At 40.3% G+C, this 18,758-nt stretch overlaps 1 protein-coding gene across 2 annotated transcripts in view; it reads right to left on the bottom strand.

Annotated features, from left to right (window-relative positions):
* The window catches only part of COMMD1 (copper metabolism domain containing 1), a 66,052-nt gene that overhangs the window by 46,483 nt on the left and 811 nt on the right, over positions 1 to 18,758 (bottom strand). Inside the window, exons 2-3 of one of the 2 annotated variants that reach the window (XM_054514375.1) lie at positions 11,598 to 11,677; positions 1,420 to 1,701 (exon numbers count right to left, since the gene is read on the bottom strand). In XM_054514375.1, coding sequence (XP_054370350.1) covers positions 1,420 to 1,683 — 264 coding nt within the window. In that variant the 5' untranslated portion in view covers positions 1,684 to 1,701; positions 11,598 to 11,677. The remainder of the gene's footprint in view (positions 1 to 1,419; positions 1,702 to 11,597; positions 11,678 to 18,758) is intronic. The other variant, XM_036380883.2, reaches the window with a different exon arrangement.

Genomic DNA, 18,758 nt, shown 5'->3' on the forward strand with positions numbered 1-18,758 from the left:
CTGGGAGAAAAAACAGTTTCAAAACAGGAGTCACTAACTACATAATCCCCTTGTGAAACACAACAGCAATTCTGAGTTAAGGATGCATTTTTTAACGAATGTAGGTATTTCTGCCATTTGCTCACTAATGTACTCAATGTACTCATTATAATGTGCTCCCTTGTAACCTTTTTATTCAAAGCAACCTTTTTCCATTTGCTGCTAATAGAACACAATCATTTTCAATCTCAAGATCCTGAGCAGAAAACTCCACTTCTCTGAGGTCAGGAAAAAACCTGAAGGCACACACCATTATTGTATTGGTCATTGCAGAGAACCACAAGTGGAAGGCTCAGGGAGGATCAGCTTCCACTGACTGCAAAGGAAAGTGAACCAACAGAACAACTCCAACAATACCTTCTGCCTCTGTAGGATCTCAGACAATATGTACCTTCATTCTTGGCTTGGCTTAGCCAAGTTGGAATTCAATCACTCCTATGCACATGTATATTCCGGGTGTATGGATCGAGGTATTCCTAATTCAGGCACTCTTGCTATTACAATAATATGAAATACAAGGAACCTTACTAAACATTAACTATTAACTTCAAAATTCCCAAATCAGCTCATGGCATGATTTGCAGTAGCTACTGCTAAGAAATGAGGTTTTGAAATTTACTAAAACATCACAGAGAGAAGATACCAAATTGAAATATATTTCCTGTTAGAAAACAACAGCAAATGTGAAGATGGGAATCTGTGCCTTTAGCTGTACAATCCTATGGACTATAAAGATAAAAAAAGGAAGGCAATGTTCAGCACTGATAGAGACATATATATATATAGATAGATATCTTTCAGGCAGATAAGGCAAGATTGCATAATGTGACAGGTAATAAGTAACATAAGAATGGGCGTTATGCAAAATAAAAAGGAGTCTTTCCCTTCATTTGTTCTAAAATGTAATTTGTGAGCTTTACTCTTTTTCAGCTCCTACTTTGCGTACCTTAACTAATTTTAGTGTTGAATTAAAAGAAAAGAAGACTAATTGAATTTGCAGAGCACGGTATACAAACAGAATTATAGATTTCTACATCCTCTGATTTTTCAAGCTTAATATAAAGAGAGCTGTGAATATATATGTCCTATATATATATATATATATATATATATATATATATATATATATATATATATATGCTAATATATATATGTCATATCTTCTTTATATGAAGATAGGGAAAAAAAAAGCAAAAATTGCATTCACCACCCATAATGTTTCTTTGTATCCAAAGATGGACCCTAATTTCAAGTCCATTAAAGGGCCAGTGGTGATGAATCAACTGGCTTGATTTGGATGCAGTGAATTCAGCAATAGGCAATATACCTCAGTGCATGTGCAGCTACATCAGGTTTATGTATTTGCAAAAGGAAGCTTACCTGCCCATTTTTGCCCAGTTCCATTTCAACTATTGCAACAGGAGTGTTTATCTGATCAATGTGTCTCAACTGTGCCTTCAGGTCCACTCTCCAGTTCATGTTTTTCAGGACATTATCCCAGCGGCTCTGATTGATCAGGCTCTCGTGGATTTGAGTCCGGTGGTTCTTCCAAAATTTTGCAATGACTGCAGCCTGATCTGATGTGATGCCACCTTGTTTTTTGGTTTGGGCAGTGAGGAAAGCTTCCAGCTGATTCAAATCCATGTCTGCTGAAGCAATTGACTGTAGGAAAATAAAGGGAGTAAAAGGGAAAAGCTTGCTTAACTGAGGACTTTAAGGACACATCTTTAGGGTTTGACAAATACTTGATCATAATGGGGTTGCACAAACAAACCAGGTTATGCAAATAACCTGACACCTTTCATTAAAACTCAAATTGCAAGTGTCTGCTACTAATCCCAGATTCCTGCCCCACAGCAGCTGGAGGGGAGTGGGTTGGCTCCAGCAATGAGCTGGGAGCACCTCTGGGAATTCAGCACTGGTATGGGGTAGCAAGGAGGCTTATCCCTGCCTCCTGGCCCTTTCCCCACTGTGCCACAGGCATTCCCAAATGGACAGTGCCACGAACACTGTGTCAGGTCTGGCACTGCACTGCTGCCCTGCTGGGCCAGGAAACAGGAAGGCTGGGACAAAGAAGGTGTGCTCGTGGGCTGGAACAAGTGAAGGGACAGCCCAGCTCATTGCAACACCCACAGTTTCATCTGCCACCTCCACACCACAAACAAGGAAGCAAAACTGCTAAATGCTGCACCCGCAAAGCAGGGCCTGCAGCAGCAAGAGCACAAGCCTTTCAAGGGAGAATCAAAATACCAAATGCAACTGCATTTTTTCATCTGTATTATTCTATCCATAAGGCCCAAAAAGCCTTAACAATGCACCTGCAGCTTCTTTTAGAGCATTGGTGGACTTTGTCGGGCATTAATTGTATTTTGCAACAGAGTGGAAGGGGTTATTTACTCCTCGTCCCTGTGCAGCAACTGAAATTATTATTATTATTATTATTATTATTATTATTATTATTATTATTATTATTATTATTATTATTATTATTATTATTATTATTATTCCTAAAAAACAATTTTTTATATAGCTATCCAGTTTTTTCCATCTATTTTTTCAAAACTGACAAACCCACAGCCTTGTATTTGCATTGTCTCAGTGGCACTAGCTGCTGCTATATATGGCTGCAAAGGGAGGATGGGAGGTAGGAAAAGGAAGCTGTGGTTAAGCTTTCTCATCGTCATTTCAAGCAGATGCTTTTGCTTCATCTTCACACAAAATGGATGCAACTTCTCCAAAATGAACACACCACCTCCAAGCACAGGCTGACATGGAGCACAGCAAGGTGAAGTGCAGCCAGTCCTTGGGATTTGCCTCTATTTAATCTTCCCTGATGTGGTACTGCTACAGCTGCATTCCAGGCACTGGGGAGCCACGACCGCGTTCCCTTAGCCAGGGCTGTGACATCGAGTGGCTTTGGGCTGGACACACACACTGTGCACCTCACACTGCCTGTCTGCAAACTGGGCAGTGCTGATCTAAAAATGGAGGTGTTTGTAGTGTTTTTTTACAAGGGATGAGCTGCCTTGCCTTGCTTTCACAATAGATCAGCTGCCATCTGTTATGTGACTGAGAAAAGAAATGGCAATCAACACTAGGAGTAAACCCTCGGCTGTATTAAGGCTCCAGCTTAATAGGAGCATCTGTGATTTTATTACAAAATCTGAGCTGCCTAGTGCACCATTCTGGCTTTTCTATAGGGCATTTGACATATTGGTACATACTGCTTGCTTTATATCAGAAATATTTAACTTAAGAGGTAATTATCCTGTAATAACTCATTATGCTGGAAGTGAAAACAGCACTTCTTTTTATTTCCAGAAGAAAAGCTATTCAGACTTACAGTCCTTTTCTACAGCCACATCTTACACTGTCTACTAACAGCAGTGTGGAGTATTTTCTGCTTCAATATTTTTCACATCACCACATCTGTGTTTGTGTGCTGTGTGACACTGCTACTGCTCGTGTACTCCTCCTGTGCTGGTTGATGTGAACGGGGGGAGGAGGGCAGGTGAATCAACAAGCACAGAGCCCAGCACCTTCAGCAAGCCCTGGCAAGATCAAGTTCAGATGCAGACTTTCTTCCCAGTTCAGCTGTGCAGAAAATTGCCTTCTGTTTTATTCCTGTGCAGAAACCAAGAACACAAACTGTGTCCTCTGCACTGAGTGAAGCAAAGGTGTCATGGCAAAACACCTCAATTGTGTTAAATGTTAACCTAATACAGGTTCATGGTGATACCAGGCACCCCTTTTCTAGGCTTGATTTCATGACCTTCGAGCATTTCACATTTGCAATCTTCTGGAATTTTTTTTTTAACCTCACTCCCTTCACAACAACCCTTTTTGCAAGATGCAGCAAGATTTCTGGCAGCACCCTTCTAAGCTGATAAAAAACCGCAGACACAAAGTTCCTTACTGTGCTTGACACGTGATATAAATCTGACTTTGAAGTGTATCCAGACAAGGAAGCTTATGACCAAACTTGAAATTTTAAGTATAAGGAACACAAACCAGTATTACTAGAGCATATACAGGACAGTTCAACCTGGCTATTTGGTGAAGATCATCAAGAGATTGACAATTAATTAAGGTGTGGTGTGAGCTACATTTAAAAACTCTGCACCTTTATGTATTATAAGCACCCTGATACAGTTTGCTACCAAAAGAGTGCCACATAAAACCAGAGGAAGGAAACCATGTACGATAATTGGCCATCATTTATACCTCCCTCATATACACATGTGCACACAACAGGGACAGTTTGATTGATACTCTACACATAAAAGAAACTGCACACAGCCAAGAACCCAAAAGGCAGCAATCATTCTGTATTTTGGTGCAGTATTTATCAGATAATGCATACCTTAAATAACACAGCCTTGTAATCCATCGTTCAGACTAGAATCTCTCCCTTCTTGGAAATATGACTACTATTTAAAAATTCCTTTAAAAAAATTAACTGGAAGTGAGTACAAACAATCAATGAGTTATATTTTGGTACAGCTGCATGAAGACTTTGATTAGTGGAGACATATTTTCTTTGGAATTCCTAAACAAATCCCACTGGCTATAATGGTTTTCAAGTCACATAAGAGCAGTAACTCATTTTAGTATTCTTTTTCATCTTAACTTGGAAACATTTCACTGCGGACAAAAAACGAAAGACTATTTAGAGTCTTTGCTGATCTTTCTGGTCTCTTGTTGCATGATAGATTTACACAATCTATTCTTTAAACAAATGTAATTCTACTCCATTGCTTATATGAAGGGCCTCAGTTCAGATTTTTTTTAAGCTTGGGAAATGTTTTAGTTTAACTTGGCAAAAACGTATACTTCAAATCATATTCTGCATAGCATTACAAACAGTTCTTTCTATTACTTTTAACAATGCTCATTTATTACATAGAATATCCAATTATAGTGGATACATCTGATTGGTATTTCTAAGGATTGATTTAAGTTAAAACATGAGTGGTTCTTCTGTGCTTATATCTGGAGACAGATGAAATATATCTGATTATAAGTCTCCCTTTCATGCTATTAAACCCCAGGAGCTTCAGATGAGCATTTATCAGCCCCAGGACTATGACAATTATCAGCTGTTGCTCAACTCCAACTGCCATGGTGAGGATTGTTTCACTGCTGGAATATACAACACATGCACAGTTTAGCTCCAACTGGAAAATTCTCAGAGCTTAAAGGTACTGAAACCTGTTTTATCCATCTGCTGCTAGAGCTGAATCACTGTCAGCATTGGTTCTAAGAGTGAAACATCTCATTAATGCCAATTTCTTAGCCCAGACAGACCTTAAAGTGCAGAATAATTGCCATATCTTCAGTCACTGTACTGTTAGTGACACATCATTACATTATAGAGACTTTATACTCTCAGGTAATTTCAGTTTTTGTTGGTAATCACATGTAATTTACCATTTCAACATAAAAATCTTCAACAAACAAAACCAGAAATATTTTCTTAAGAATGTATAGAATCATAGCTGTTCTATGCCAGTGCCAAATACAAATTAACTTTACTGTGACTATTCACTTAAATATCTAAGTAAGAAAAGTAAGAAATGTCTATTTCAAAACAAGAGTCTGTAAAACAACATCATTAGATATTAAAAATTTCCTCACATTATGTATTTTGTGATTTGATAAAACACTTTTTCTTTTCCCTCCAAGAAAGCACAGCTTATGGACAGTATGTCATTACAAGCACACAAATCCTTTCCTTTCCAGAGGCTGGGCAGATGCTTTTGAACAGCAAGAAACAGTTTTAGTCATACTGAATTCTCCTTGTGTTCTCCTTCAACACAAACTCACTGTGTCTTCAAATACAATTCAGCCAATAAAAATAAGACTTCAAATACCATTTCCTTAATGAAACAATATTTGGTAATCTGGAGAGTATTCTATTAGCCTAATTAGATCCATCAGACATGTGCCCTGGTACACAGACCAGGAAAACAGACTTAAATTCATTATCTCTTCTGAGAAATAAAGCCTGACAAGCCTGCAGTACTACTGAGAAACAACAACTGGTAAAACCCACTGGGAAAAAGAAGAACACATTTCATTTTCAGAAGAAAAACATTACTTGTCAACCATCACAGAAGAGCTCTAAGAGCTGGGCACAGCAGCACGTGGAGGCATTTCCTTCAGCTGACCCCCAGAAGCGCAGGCTGCTGCACAGAGCAGCCTGCAGCACAAAGCAATCCCAAGCTCAAGGAAACAAACAACTCAGTGCCATGGACTGTGCTACTGAACTTGCCTCCTCAGGCTTTTGGGAGGTGGGGTAAAAGGTTATTCCTGCATCACAGCCCCTCTCATTCATGTGCTTTTAGAAACAGAACCTGCAAGCCATTTCTCAGCCCCCAGGAATGCATGCAGGGAGTTGTGGAAGCAGCTGCAGACAGGCGGAACGTGCCAAGGAGCCTTGCTCAGCTGAACATCTTCACCACGCAAAGCCCATTCTGGGTAACACCAACGTGCATCTCCCACTTTTCAGCCTCAGGATAAAACATTTCCTGGATTTGGGGGCAAACAGCAGCTGCCTGCAGGGAAAAGAAGCAGCACAGAACAGCGCATGAGTGCTGCTGACACTGTGCTATCTGTCAGAGTCAGCTCAGCGTGTTCCTCTGCAAAGAGCAGCTTCTGACAGGAGGAATCCAACATCTTCCCAACCCTGTGGTTTCTGGGTCTTCCTTTGTATGTACGAGCCAGACTCTCCCAAGGGCTGCTGAGATGTCCAGCCCTGTAACAAACGAGCTGTTCCCACAGATGGTCCCTGGATGTAAGTCCAGAAAACTTTCCCACGTTTCTGGAGATAATGGAGGTTTTCAACTAGTTGGTAGGTTGTGCCTCACAAACACTGTTTATTACAGTCCAAGAGCTCTCCTGAGAATCAGAATTAAGATAAAATTAGATACAACAGCCTGCAGCCTATCTGCACTTGGAAATGGTCATCCATCTTTTGGGAAAAAAACCCCTAAAACTAAAGGCTTCTACACCCCCCACAAATTTCTAGGTCAGAAATCACAAGTGACCCTAATACATTTAGTATTTCTACCACAAAGTAGAAAGATTTTAACTCATCTTTAAGTCTTCATCGAATCCATGGGGGATCACATGAATTCTTTTATTCACATTCCATACCATGTCCCAGTATTACTTTTATTTACCTCTTAGGGGGCTGTAGTGAAAGCTGAAAGTGAAATAAAACAGTTTGCTAAGAGAAAAGAACCACTGAACCTGTGAACCATTAAGAGGTTAATAAATACATTTATTTAAACCCTGTAGCTTACTTTTTTTGTAGTATGTAACAGGTCTTCTGCAACAACTACTTTTTTATTCCAACCTTTTGGTTCCTTGCCAAGGAGGCACTCACCAGGTCAACAGAGGTTCAGCAGACTTGTAAATATTTTTAAATTTGACTTCTGATTTTCATCAAGCTTTCTTCTTGGATGGGAAAACTTGCAACACACACCAACACAAAAATTATGGAACTGCTACTGCAGATGGGAAAAACGTGTGTGTGGATGATCAAGTTTCAGGCAAAATTACATCCTTCCTGTATTCCTGATCTTATTAAGCTTGATTCCACACAGACTTGTCAACTATGCACATGAGAGGAAAAAACTCTTCTCAATGGGTCACTTCCATGCTTCTTCACTCACTCCTCCATCTTCACCCTCACAATTCCCAGGCTCCCGCCTAGCAGAAATCCCCTAAACACCAACCAATTTTTTTTGCATACAAGCTCACTAAACTATGTTCTTTGTTAAAATTACTTTTTTTTGCTTTAAAGTTCAATCAGAGGGGAGTGAATACTCAGCTATTTTTGACCTAGCTTACAAGTGAACACAAAAGAGACCTTAGCATTAGTTTTTAAAAGCATGTGAAGTGACCACAATATTTTTTCTCCAGCCTGCCCCTGCCAGGAGTCTGTGCAGCTGCTAGAAATGCCCTGTTTGAACTAACAACACCATAAAACACCACTTCCTAAATTTATTTGCAGAAGGTGTCATTTTACTGTGGTGTGAAGATGCATTTGATGACAAAAGAGGATGAAGGGCTGATGAAATAGGCAGCCACCAGAGGAGCCGCAACCTGAGCCGTGTTCCTGTGGTCACATCGCGCTTCCTGGAAAGCTCAAGTGGCTCCCCCGCTCCAGAAAACATCTTTAGCTGAAGGAAAGCTGAGAGTCATCAGGATTACTCAGTCTGGACCTACTCTGTCTACAGAGTAGACACTTAGACACTTACGGCACTTATAAAACAAGAACAAACAATAATAACAAAACCAGAACGAGCCCACCCACGGATAACATCGCTCATAGGTGGATATCCAAACGATGCCTGCAGACTCAGATTATGAGGAGATACTAAAAGCTTGGATTTTAAGCAATAAACATAAAAAAAAAAGCACCAGCCCTTCCTTCCTGAGTAAGTTCTCAAAACACTTGTATTATTTAAAATAGAAAGAGGAAGAGTTATACAAGAAAAAAGGCAATGGAGAGTGCTTCTCAGAGAGCACAGATAGGTTGGACCAGCTGGAGGGAGATAAAACATGGAACAAAAGTTCTATTAATAGCAGATGTACTTGCAACAATAAAGGTGATATAGCAGGATTAAAAATATAAACATACTGAAATTAAAAATAGAAATATGAATTGTCCAATCTGACCTGTACTCTACTGAATTACAGCAAAGAAAAAAAATCCCAGACTTCATCAACAGTTTTCTCCCCACTCAAGTTCAATTTTTTGCTGTGCTTAAGAAATCATTTTGCCACTTGGGGTGGAGGGAAAAAAATGTCATATTTCCAGTAGTTCTTAAAGATGCAACCACATTACAGAGAAGTTTGAGAGGTTCAACCTCTTTCAAAATGAATGTGCACACACATGTGCTCCCTGAACTCAGTTTCAGCAGAAGCAAGCTGTTTTCTTGGAGAACATACAGATCTTTAGAGGTTACATTATTCAGTCTAAAATGGTTTCTTCTCCAGTCCTGAAGGAACTGGATTCAGAAGCAAGAACCCTCATCAGATGAAAGCCGTTTAATGGACTATTGCCAAAGACAGAGAGGTAAATAAAAAAGGCAGAAGAAATCCAGATAGGACAGAAAATACCAGATGGTAAATAAAAAAACCCAAAAATTCATGGGAGGGAGTAAAAGCAGGAAAAGAGAGACAGACACAGTGACAGTCCTGGAACTGGTGACGTGACCTGTCATTCCCTTAGGAGCCCTTTCTTCATCCCCTCTGCTCTCTTACAATAAAAGAGATCTGTGTTTATCACGTTTCTACAATCATTCTGGGAAAATTACTTGCTGCTGTGGACTACTGCTTCGTGTCTAATCTCATTTCACTTAGGAGAGTTAAAAATAGAAGTTGGAGCACTTCTTCATTTTGAAGACATGGAAAAAAAAAGTTGTAGCCCTACCCTGAGTGCAGTAATGGGCAGACATTAGCAGAGCTTGTTGGAGCTTTGCAAGCAGTGATCCTGTCAGTGAAATCAGCATAAACTTGCTTTATTATGAACCAAGCACAGAAACAGACTCAGTATCGTGAATTAAATTTCCACTTTTACTCAGAGTACCTTGATTGTCTGCATCCTAAAAGTTAATGGTTACCTCAGCTAATCTGTCCCTTGGCTTGCATTTGGACATAAAGCAGAGATGCTCTAGCAGTGAAACACATGAGCTATATGAGTCTCATCCCTTCACTACTGCCATATACTCCCTTTTAGTGGCACATTCTCACTCCAATCTCTGCTATCCTTCTTTCCCAGCACTATTGTGCATTACCTGTTATTGCCACTCTAAGCAGCAGCTGGAGTTCCATTTCCTACCTGGAAGAAGAAGGATTCCTGCACTCCCAGCCCAGGCTGGGAACACATCCCTGCCTTAGCCATAACCCTGTGTTTCAGAGCAGCACACAGATCAGCCAGGAAAGAAGGCAAGCTTACAGTAGTTCTACACTGCTTCACAGGAAACAAGCAACAGTGCTCTGCCAGCTGGTCCTTCACCACCTATTTTGACAACTCATGTTACATGCTGACAGAGCTGACACGCGAGAGGGAAGCTTCCATTCTCAGGATCCCAGCCACCAGGGCTTCCTTTCAGCACAGGGAAAATGGTTTTCCCTCCTGTCAGCTCAGTGAAACATAAAACATGTTCCCCAAACCAGCAGCAGCCACAGTGGCTGTGAACAGCCGAGCATTTATGAGGAGAAAGGAGCAGCAGTTCAAACTCCTCAGCACAGGATTCCCAACTGTAAATCCTCCTCTCCATCCCTGTTGCTGGACAACATCACCTGATAGGAGCAAAGGCCAAAGCAGGGAGCTTGGAAGAAACCATCTCTCACTTTCCCATAAAGACCTAGTTGCCATTTCCTGTATCAAAAATTATCTCTGCACTAAATAGAATTAACATTCTGGGGAGAGGAAAAGCTAATGATGTGATGAAACAGCTAAGACATTGACCAAAGCCCTCTCCAAGAGAATCCCATTAAACACTAATGGGATTACCCCAGAGAGGGTGGTTCTCTATCAGGTTGGGCTCCTGGAATCATCCATCAGTAGAGCTGGCCAAGCCATCAGGTTTTCCCAAGCTTGTAGGAACCCTTCCCCAGCCCTGTCCCTGCCCAGCCCTGTCCCCTGCAGCCCTGTGCCTGCCCAGCCCTGTGCCACCCAGCCCTGTGCCCCCCAGCCCTGTGCCCCCCAGCCCTGTCCCTGCCCAGCCCTGTGCCTGCCCAGCCCTGTGCCACCCAGCCCTGTGCCCTCCAGCCCTGTGCCCCCCAGCCCTGTCCCCTGCAGCCCTGTCCCTGCCCAGCCCTGTGCCCCCCAGCCCTGTCCTTTGCTGCACACTCACTGCTGTGGCTGGCAGAGCTTGCATGGACCCCACCAGTAGAAACTGCTTGGTGCTGAAAATCTGCTTTTAGATTTCACATTTTTAGGCCTCAACTGCTAGAAACTTCAGCAATCAATTGCTCCAAGACACTGCAACCCTTGGCATCAAAATAATTCAATTAATTTTTCTTGTGGTCAAGAAAAATTGTCTTTTAGTCAAATTGGGGGCCACTCCTATTCAGTAAAGTCCATGTCATTTGTCCACATGAACTGGACAACTTCATTAGAGCTTTCTATTCATTATGAGACTTTTTATAGATTTCCTGACATGTCATAAAATGAACAAGTCCACTTTCCTTGCCAAGCAAATGTAAATCATAAATATACCATTTTTTCTTTGACAGAAAAAGGGAGGTACAAGCATTTTTCTCACTTCAAAAATGTTAAAAATTTGAGCTAAATGAAAAAATAAAAAAGGAATCACAACTAATCCAAATACACAAAATATTTCTGCCATGTGTGACTGTGTAAAACTAAAAGGTACTTATACAAACAGCTTGTCAGAAGAGAATAAAAACCACTCTTGAACCAGAAAAGGCAAAAAGAGTCTGAGAGAACAGCACATCTGATGTGACAGTCTGAAGAGAGACAACAAAGCCATGTGTAAATGTCAGACAAGGAGTAAAAATGTCTGTTGATTACTTGCCTTTCACACAGATACTACTTCAGTGTCTGCCTGTATCTTCAAAACATATTTCATAATCCTGGCATCACAGTTCAGAGAAACTGCAAAGAAAGGAAAGGAAAAACTACCCACCAAGCTGAGGTAAAAATCTTTTGGCAAAGATCCCAAAACATCTCAAACAGAAAAAAATCTAACCTTATTTGGAAAAAAACCCACAGATTTTGCTCAAACTATATTTGTATTGCCACTTTTTACTGTTAGGGAGAGAGATGTGAAAAAACATGCTTTCAGAAATGTATTAACATGCACAATGACATGACACAATGACAAAAATATTTTAAAAATAGTTAGAAAAACACTTAAGGCTATAAACTGTTTGGACAAGTTGGCTGTTATGTCACATTTTCTCTGAATAGTGTATTTTATGTCTTGTTTTCATGAGATTGTTGCAGTCTATTTTTACTTAGATGAAATCACATATAAACCAGAATTGTAAAGAGGTAAATATAGAATATGCCAAAGAATTAGAGGGATAAAAAAATGCATTCCAAGATCACTGTCACCTTTAAAAATTCAACTTGCAGTCCTCAAGCACAGCAGATAAACAGATACTGAACTCCAGTGGGAACTGAGAATGAGGAAGGAGCCCCAGGCTTGCTGTACAATTCTAAAACTACCAACTTTATAAAAGATAGAATACTCTGAATTAGATCTTGGCTATCAACCAGAACCAGGTGCTCATGCACTGTAAACAAAGGAAAAGGCAAGTCCAACTTACATCATTCAAACAGTCCAATTTTTAAATAGTTTGGTGGCTAAAATAAGTAAAGGAAGATTTGGTTTCCCTGTTTATGACTGGTAAATCCAGTGGTAAAAAAATATGGAAAACTACTGTGCTTAAGCTTCAGGTGTTAAGAATACAAAACAAAAATGCCTTCCCCTCAAAACAAACAAACAAACTGCCAAAACAAAACAAACCCAACAAAAACAACCACACAAAACAAACCAACCAACCAAAGCCCACAAACCAACCAAGCCAGTTTGGTTTTCCCAATAATGAACCCTTAATCCTTCACAATGCAGGCCATCAATGTTCCACTCATTCTTACTTACTCCATAAATTAATCCTTCCCTTAAAATTCACAGTGTAAAAGCATACATTTATAATGATAATTATAAAATTAAAAACGAGGTATTTTAGGTCCTGCCTTTAAATAAAGTGACTCAATTCACCTTTTTATAAAATAAATCACCTCCCAGGGATGATCTTGGAGCCCTCCCAGGAAGCTGCAGCTAATCCTGACTGCCCAGGGAGCTCCTGGGGAAACACAGGAGCCACTCAGCAGCTCAAGCTGTCAGATGTTCTCACCTGACAACTTCTGTCCCATTGGGTTTTAGGACTAAAACATCAATGAAAAAGGACTTCATGTAACATTTGCAGTGCCTGGTATTTTCTGCCACTAAAGCTTTTCCTTTTTTTTTTTTTTTTAATTAAATAAACTATTGAAAAAACAAATGTCATCCAAATGTTGAAGAAGTCAGGCTCCATCACATTTGGTCACCAGACTGGAAGAAATCCAGAGCACAAGCTTCAAACTGCAATAATTCTAGCCATACAAGCAGACTCTAGCCATACCATACAAAATTTTTAGTCTTGTCTTCAATTTTTCTTTCTAGTAAGTTGTTGGATATATTGCACCCAGTTGCTACACACTAGCACAGTCAAAAATCTAAACTACATCATGCCAAGATTGTAGCTGTTAAAAGGAATTAAAATTTTCAGATGTTCAGCTTGTAAAAAGGTTGAGTTGTAAGTGTCATCCAAAATTTCCTTTTCGTACGCTAGCTGTGAACTTCACTCAAGTGCATGCCACACTCCTGCATCTTTGACAGAGTGCTAGTCAATGTGTTAACCACTCTCTCTGAAGAAAGAGAGCAAGAAAGAAAGGTCTATTTTCTGCTCAGCTGTGTGGCAGCCTCACATGACAGCAGTGAGGTTGAAATGAATATTTGTACTTCCTTGATACCATCAGTTGGCTCCTAGAGCAAGCAAGAACTCATCTTCCTTCACACCAGTTGTAAGAGACACCATTTTAAGAGTACCATTTAATAAAGAACAAAATTTCAGCACTGAGCCTTTCCTTTCCTTTTAGTCTTTCTTTATGCATCAAATTGAAGATAAGAAAGCCCAAGTTCTCCCCTTTTCAGGGTCCCACATTTACAAGAGGAAAGACAACTCAAAGTAGTCAGAAAATCACCAGTGCTGTGAGATGATGGCACTGAGCTTCATTACCCTCTTCATCATTTCCCACACACTTTGGGGAGTAGGGAATGGAGCCTTGGTGGTACTGAAATAAAGGCACAAAACTACACGTGAAGCCTAAGGGAGTCCTTCTCCCTTTTCAAATGTATTCTATACAGCATATGTTTGATGAATACTAATTAAGCATAGTAAAAGCATTTTATTTGGAATAATGATCTTCAAATGACTCCCTGTTCTTCAATCAGAGTAGACTCTTGTTCAGGTCAAGAGAAACACCGTGGGGATCAGGTTGGAATAATGAATTTCAGCATAACCAGTATATTTCCTTTTCTGTGCATGGGAGTGTCTGTGTGCACACACCCCTCTATATAAACAGAATATGCTGCTCACAGACACACGCATATGTGTGTGTAACTTGTGAAATCACACCTGTAGGGTTTGGGGTTTTTTGTTGGTTTTTTTGGGTTTTTTTTTTTTTTTTTTTGTTTTTTTTTTTTTTTTTGAGAAATGAGGTCATTAATGATGAAAATGCTACGTACTTGCAAAAGTCCTACAAATGCAACAAACGAAACCATATATTTGGATGGGAAAGTGGGAATCAGCAGGACATGAAGCACTGCCACCACCAGGGAATCCAACCTCCTCAGCAGCATGCTGTTCTGGAAGTCCATTACCTGGCAATTAGCAGATTTAAGATCCAGTAGGGCATTCTAAAACTCAGAGGTATGGCAGAGGCATTAGACACGAGAAGAGCCAGTGCTGACCTGCCTGCTCTAGAAATCCTCAACTGGGGCAGAGCAACCAGATCTCTGCTTGCAGAGATGTAATCATCACTGTAATTAGGGGAGAGAGAGAGAGAGAGATTTGCTTCTTGTTTGGGCAATACAGAGTCTACCACACCTGGTACAGATCAGTGACGCAGATCTGATGACGTTACTTTAATCTACCACGCTGCTGTAGCTAAGCTTAAAAAAAAGAAAAGGAAAAAAGCACTGCAAAAGGTCAGGTAAACCATTAAACTTCAGGTGAGCCATTTTCACTGAGGTGGCACAGTCACAGAATAGCAGCATTTCACAATCCCAGATGAAACGAGCCTGTCTCAATCAGTAATAGAAAATACCACTCATTAAATGGACAATGCAATAACGGTGGGAGCCCTTTTGTTTCTCTCTGCCTGGAGGATTTGCAGGTGTAGTTAGCTGACGTTTGTAATGTACAGGCTCCTTGTTCACACCCTGTTGTTTAAAACAATGCTCGTGGTGCAGAACAGCATCACCTCCACATCCCAGAGCCACCAGCATTAACACCACCTCCTACACATCTCCTCAGGAATCATAGTACCACTGAAAACAACACTGCAAATGTGAGAGGCTCTAACAACACAAGTCCCAACTTTTGCAACTTGAGAATTCACAAGAAAGTCATGAAAAAACATCTCTAATGATGCAGGCACGCTGTTCTTTCTAGCTGACATACCTAAGCAACAAATTGCTGCTGCAGGCAGCGGAGCACTGATCTTGTCACTCCTGGCAATGTTCTTCAACCCTGTCACGTTCTGCACCCAACCTTCCTCTCCACTTCATTGTTTTTAAGCATTTTCCCCCTCCACTTTATGTGACCTGCCAGCTGTGCCAGTTCCCTTGTGAAGTGACCACACGTACACCAACCTAAAAGCTAAAATTACTCACATTAAAAGCAGCGAGAGCGCTTAGGGATAGTGCCCATGCACATTTTCATCACTGCAATTCAGTAGGTGCTAGTTCCAGAAAACATTACATTTTCTACCCTCCTAAGAGAATGCCTGAAAAAGGGGAAAAAAGAAATAATAACTGTGGGATTAGAGTTTTTACAAGAAAATGTATGCTGCAACACCAGACACTGGTGAGCTGGCAACTGAGCTGTGCTCAGATTAGTGAGCTACATAATAGTGGTGTTTTGCTAAATTAAAAAAAAAGACTATGATTTTTATTTAGTTGTTCCAGGCAAATATTAATTCAGATAATAATAATGTTCTCATGTATGTCCTATTATAACACTATAGACATTCCCTACCTCACAAAATTCTGTGCAAAGTTATTAATACATTTTCACCTAGCCCAACAACAAACAGAATTATCCATTATAAGCCCAGTCATTCACTGGAGTGAAAAATGTAACGCTACATGGAACACATTTCTGGGTAGAAAACAGGGGGACAAGTACTTGTTTTCCTTTTCCCTGAGTCAAGGAGAATGAGGTTTTTAAAAAGATTTTCTTTTTAGTTAGTAGATGCAGGCACAACTGCAAATCTAAGTGGCTGAAAGCAAGCAGTCTCCCCTATTAGCTCTTCCACAATTATTTTATCTCAGACTGAAGCTGCTCTCCATCTCAGCCTTCCAGAAGTTTGGACAACTGCAAAGTGCTCTGGAGTTCATGACCCAGCCCACACATCTGAGGAATCACAAGGTATCTGAGGAGAGGGAAGAATGGCAACTCTTTTCCCTTATTAAAGAATGCAAGAACTCATTCATTTTCCACCAGTTAGCAGAAATTGTTAGCAGAAATGTTTCTGTTAGCAGAAATCCTTGCTGAAGAAGCAAAGGCCTTTATCCTCCATAGCTGAGGGAACCTTCCAAGTGTTTTTCTGCTCTGACTTCTCCCATGAGGGCAGGTCCCTGTTATGAAGATGGAGTTGTCCCTTCCTTGTCAAACAGGGGTAAAGATGCTTTGGAAACCCCTCTTGAGGTCACAACAGCAACTTCATAGGGAAAAGGGCTCCAGTCCCTAGCAGGAGGGTGAAAATCTTTAGGGACAACACATTTATATGCTGGATATCATGCTCTTATTATTATTTATTTAATATTACCTATATAATATTATTTATAAATATAAATAGATTTAACAATATAATATATTATATATTATTATATAATATATAATAATATGTATATAATATTATATAATTTTAATATATTATTTATATAGTCTATATACCATTCACATATTATTATATTTATTACAGATGGTAACTTCCTCAGTATTTGTCAAAAAACCCAAACAAACAAAAAACCAAACAAAACAACTTATAAATCAAACATAAATTCTACTTCTCATGCTGAAACTTTTATTATTATTTAGCCTACGTGAAGTTTGTTCCAAAGTAGAATACTTTAAACCCAGCAGCAAAGGATGCCGTTCAATAAACGCAAGAGGTTACTGCCACCAAAAGGAAAACAGCGGCATTACTCCACATGGAAAGGAACTATGACCGGTGGACAAATACTGCAAATTAAACTTATGTAAGAAGCAGGCAAATTTAGTGTTTTAATCAGGACGAAATAACCTTTGAAAAACCCAAAAAAGCCGGGGGTGAGAATTCACAAAAGCTGCTCTCCCCCAGCTTCTCAGTGCTTTGCAGCCTTCAGGGACAGCAGGCTGGGAAGGATGAAGGCAGAGGGCAAAAAACAATTAACAGAACATTGAAATCATATGGTTCTCCAGGGCCAGCCTTCCTAGGGCTTTGTCCTGCTTCTAGGATTCTCCACACAAGAAATTAGATTTTTTTTAAAAAGTAAATTTAATATAGAAACATGATTTCACTACAAAATAAATGTGGCATTTTAGAAAGAGGTCAGATGATTCATGCATATTCAGCAGATGGATGGGCAGCAAAGGAACCAGGTGGAAGAAGTAGATCATAATGACATCTTTTATAAACATAAACCCAGCACTACCCTCTGTATAATCCAGGGGGAGAGAAATTTAAATTTTTTATTGCTACAGTAAATATGATAGACTTTTTATTCACCCCCAAGCTTTGCTCAGGTGGAATGCAGAAGGGTACTGGGAAGTCCTTCACCTTGTTTAAGCTCAGATCAGTGAAAGCAAGAGGTTGATTTATAGTCCAGATCCATGTTTACTGCCTAGAAGACACCAACTACTACACCAATTCAGTCACAGGGGCAACGAATCTCTCTGCTTCCAGACTTTGCCATCCTGCTGTTTGCTCCACTTCCTCCACCACCCAGAGGAAGAAGGACAAAATAAAACCACAAAAAGGTAACAAAGACATATTTTTCCCTCAGTTTTTGTAATTATAATCATAGAGATTTTTCACAATCAAGTATCAAAACTGGAATAAATAAGCTCAGAAATTCACATGGCACTTGACAAGGAAGGGAAAAGGAAGATGATCTTGCAGTAAGTTTTGCTTCTTCAGTAAGGTGCTGAGGAGACACCAGCGCCCAAGAGGTGCATCCAAAGACCAAGATGTTGTAAGCACAGAGGATCACTTCTGAAGTTTGCTGCTGTCAGCGAGCACAGTGCTACACAAAAACCCTCCAGGTTTCAAGTCAGGGAGATACTAAAAGAGGAAGATGATTTTAAGCCTCTCTACTTCCAAAGCACAGTCCCAATATCGACCTTCCCTCCTAAAACTGGCAGGTGTGAAGGAAAAAGGGCCCTCAGAGCGACCAGAAGGCCAAGGGGCTCTTTTAGGATGCTCTAGAGCACAGATCCTATAAGGATCCATAGAACTTAGCTCTCACTTCCTTTAAGTGACCCACCAGAAAAAAGCCACAGAGCCCCGAAGGAATCAGTTTTTAGTATTCCACTGCAGGCTTCTCGAGGCACCACATCAATCTGATCATTAAACAAACGACAGAACCTTCATAAGGGCAGAAAGCGAGTGACATCATCCTCAATAAAATTCCAAATCTCTCAATTCTATTTACAACTACCGACGACGTTTATAAATATGGCCAATCCAAGCGTGCATTTACCCACAAGGTGGCAGTGGACATCCAAGGATTGAGCACCTGGAGGTTCCCTGAGCCCATGCCGCTCTTGGGAACTACACAACGCTTTGAACGGAGACCAAAAGGCTCCATTATGGGGAAAAAGGCCCTTTCCCTTGCACAAAAAGCAAAATCTGTAGACTT

The sequence above is a fragment of the Molothrus ater genome, chromosome 3, assembly GCF_012460135.2.
Source record: "Molothrus ater isolate BHLD 08-10-18 breed brown headed cowbird chromosome 3, BPBGC_Mater_1.1, whole genome shotgun sequence".
In the NCBI taxonomy this organism is placed as follows: domain Eukaryota; kingdom Metazoa; phylum Chordata; class Aves; order Passeriformes; family Icteridae; genus Molothrus; species Molothrus ater.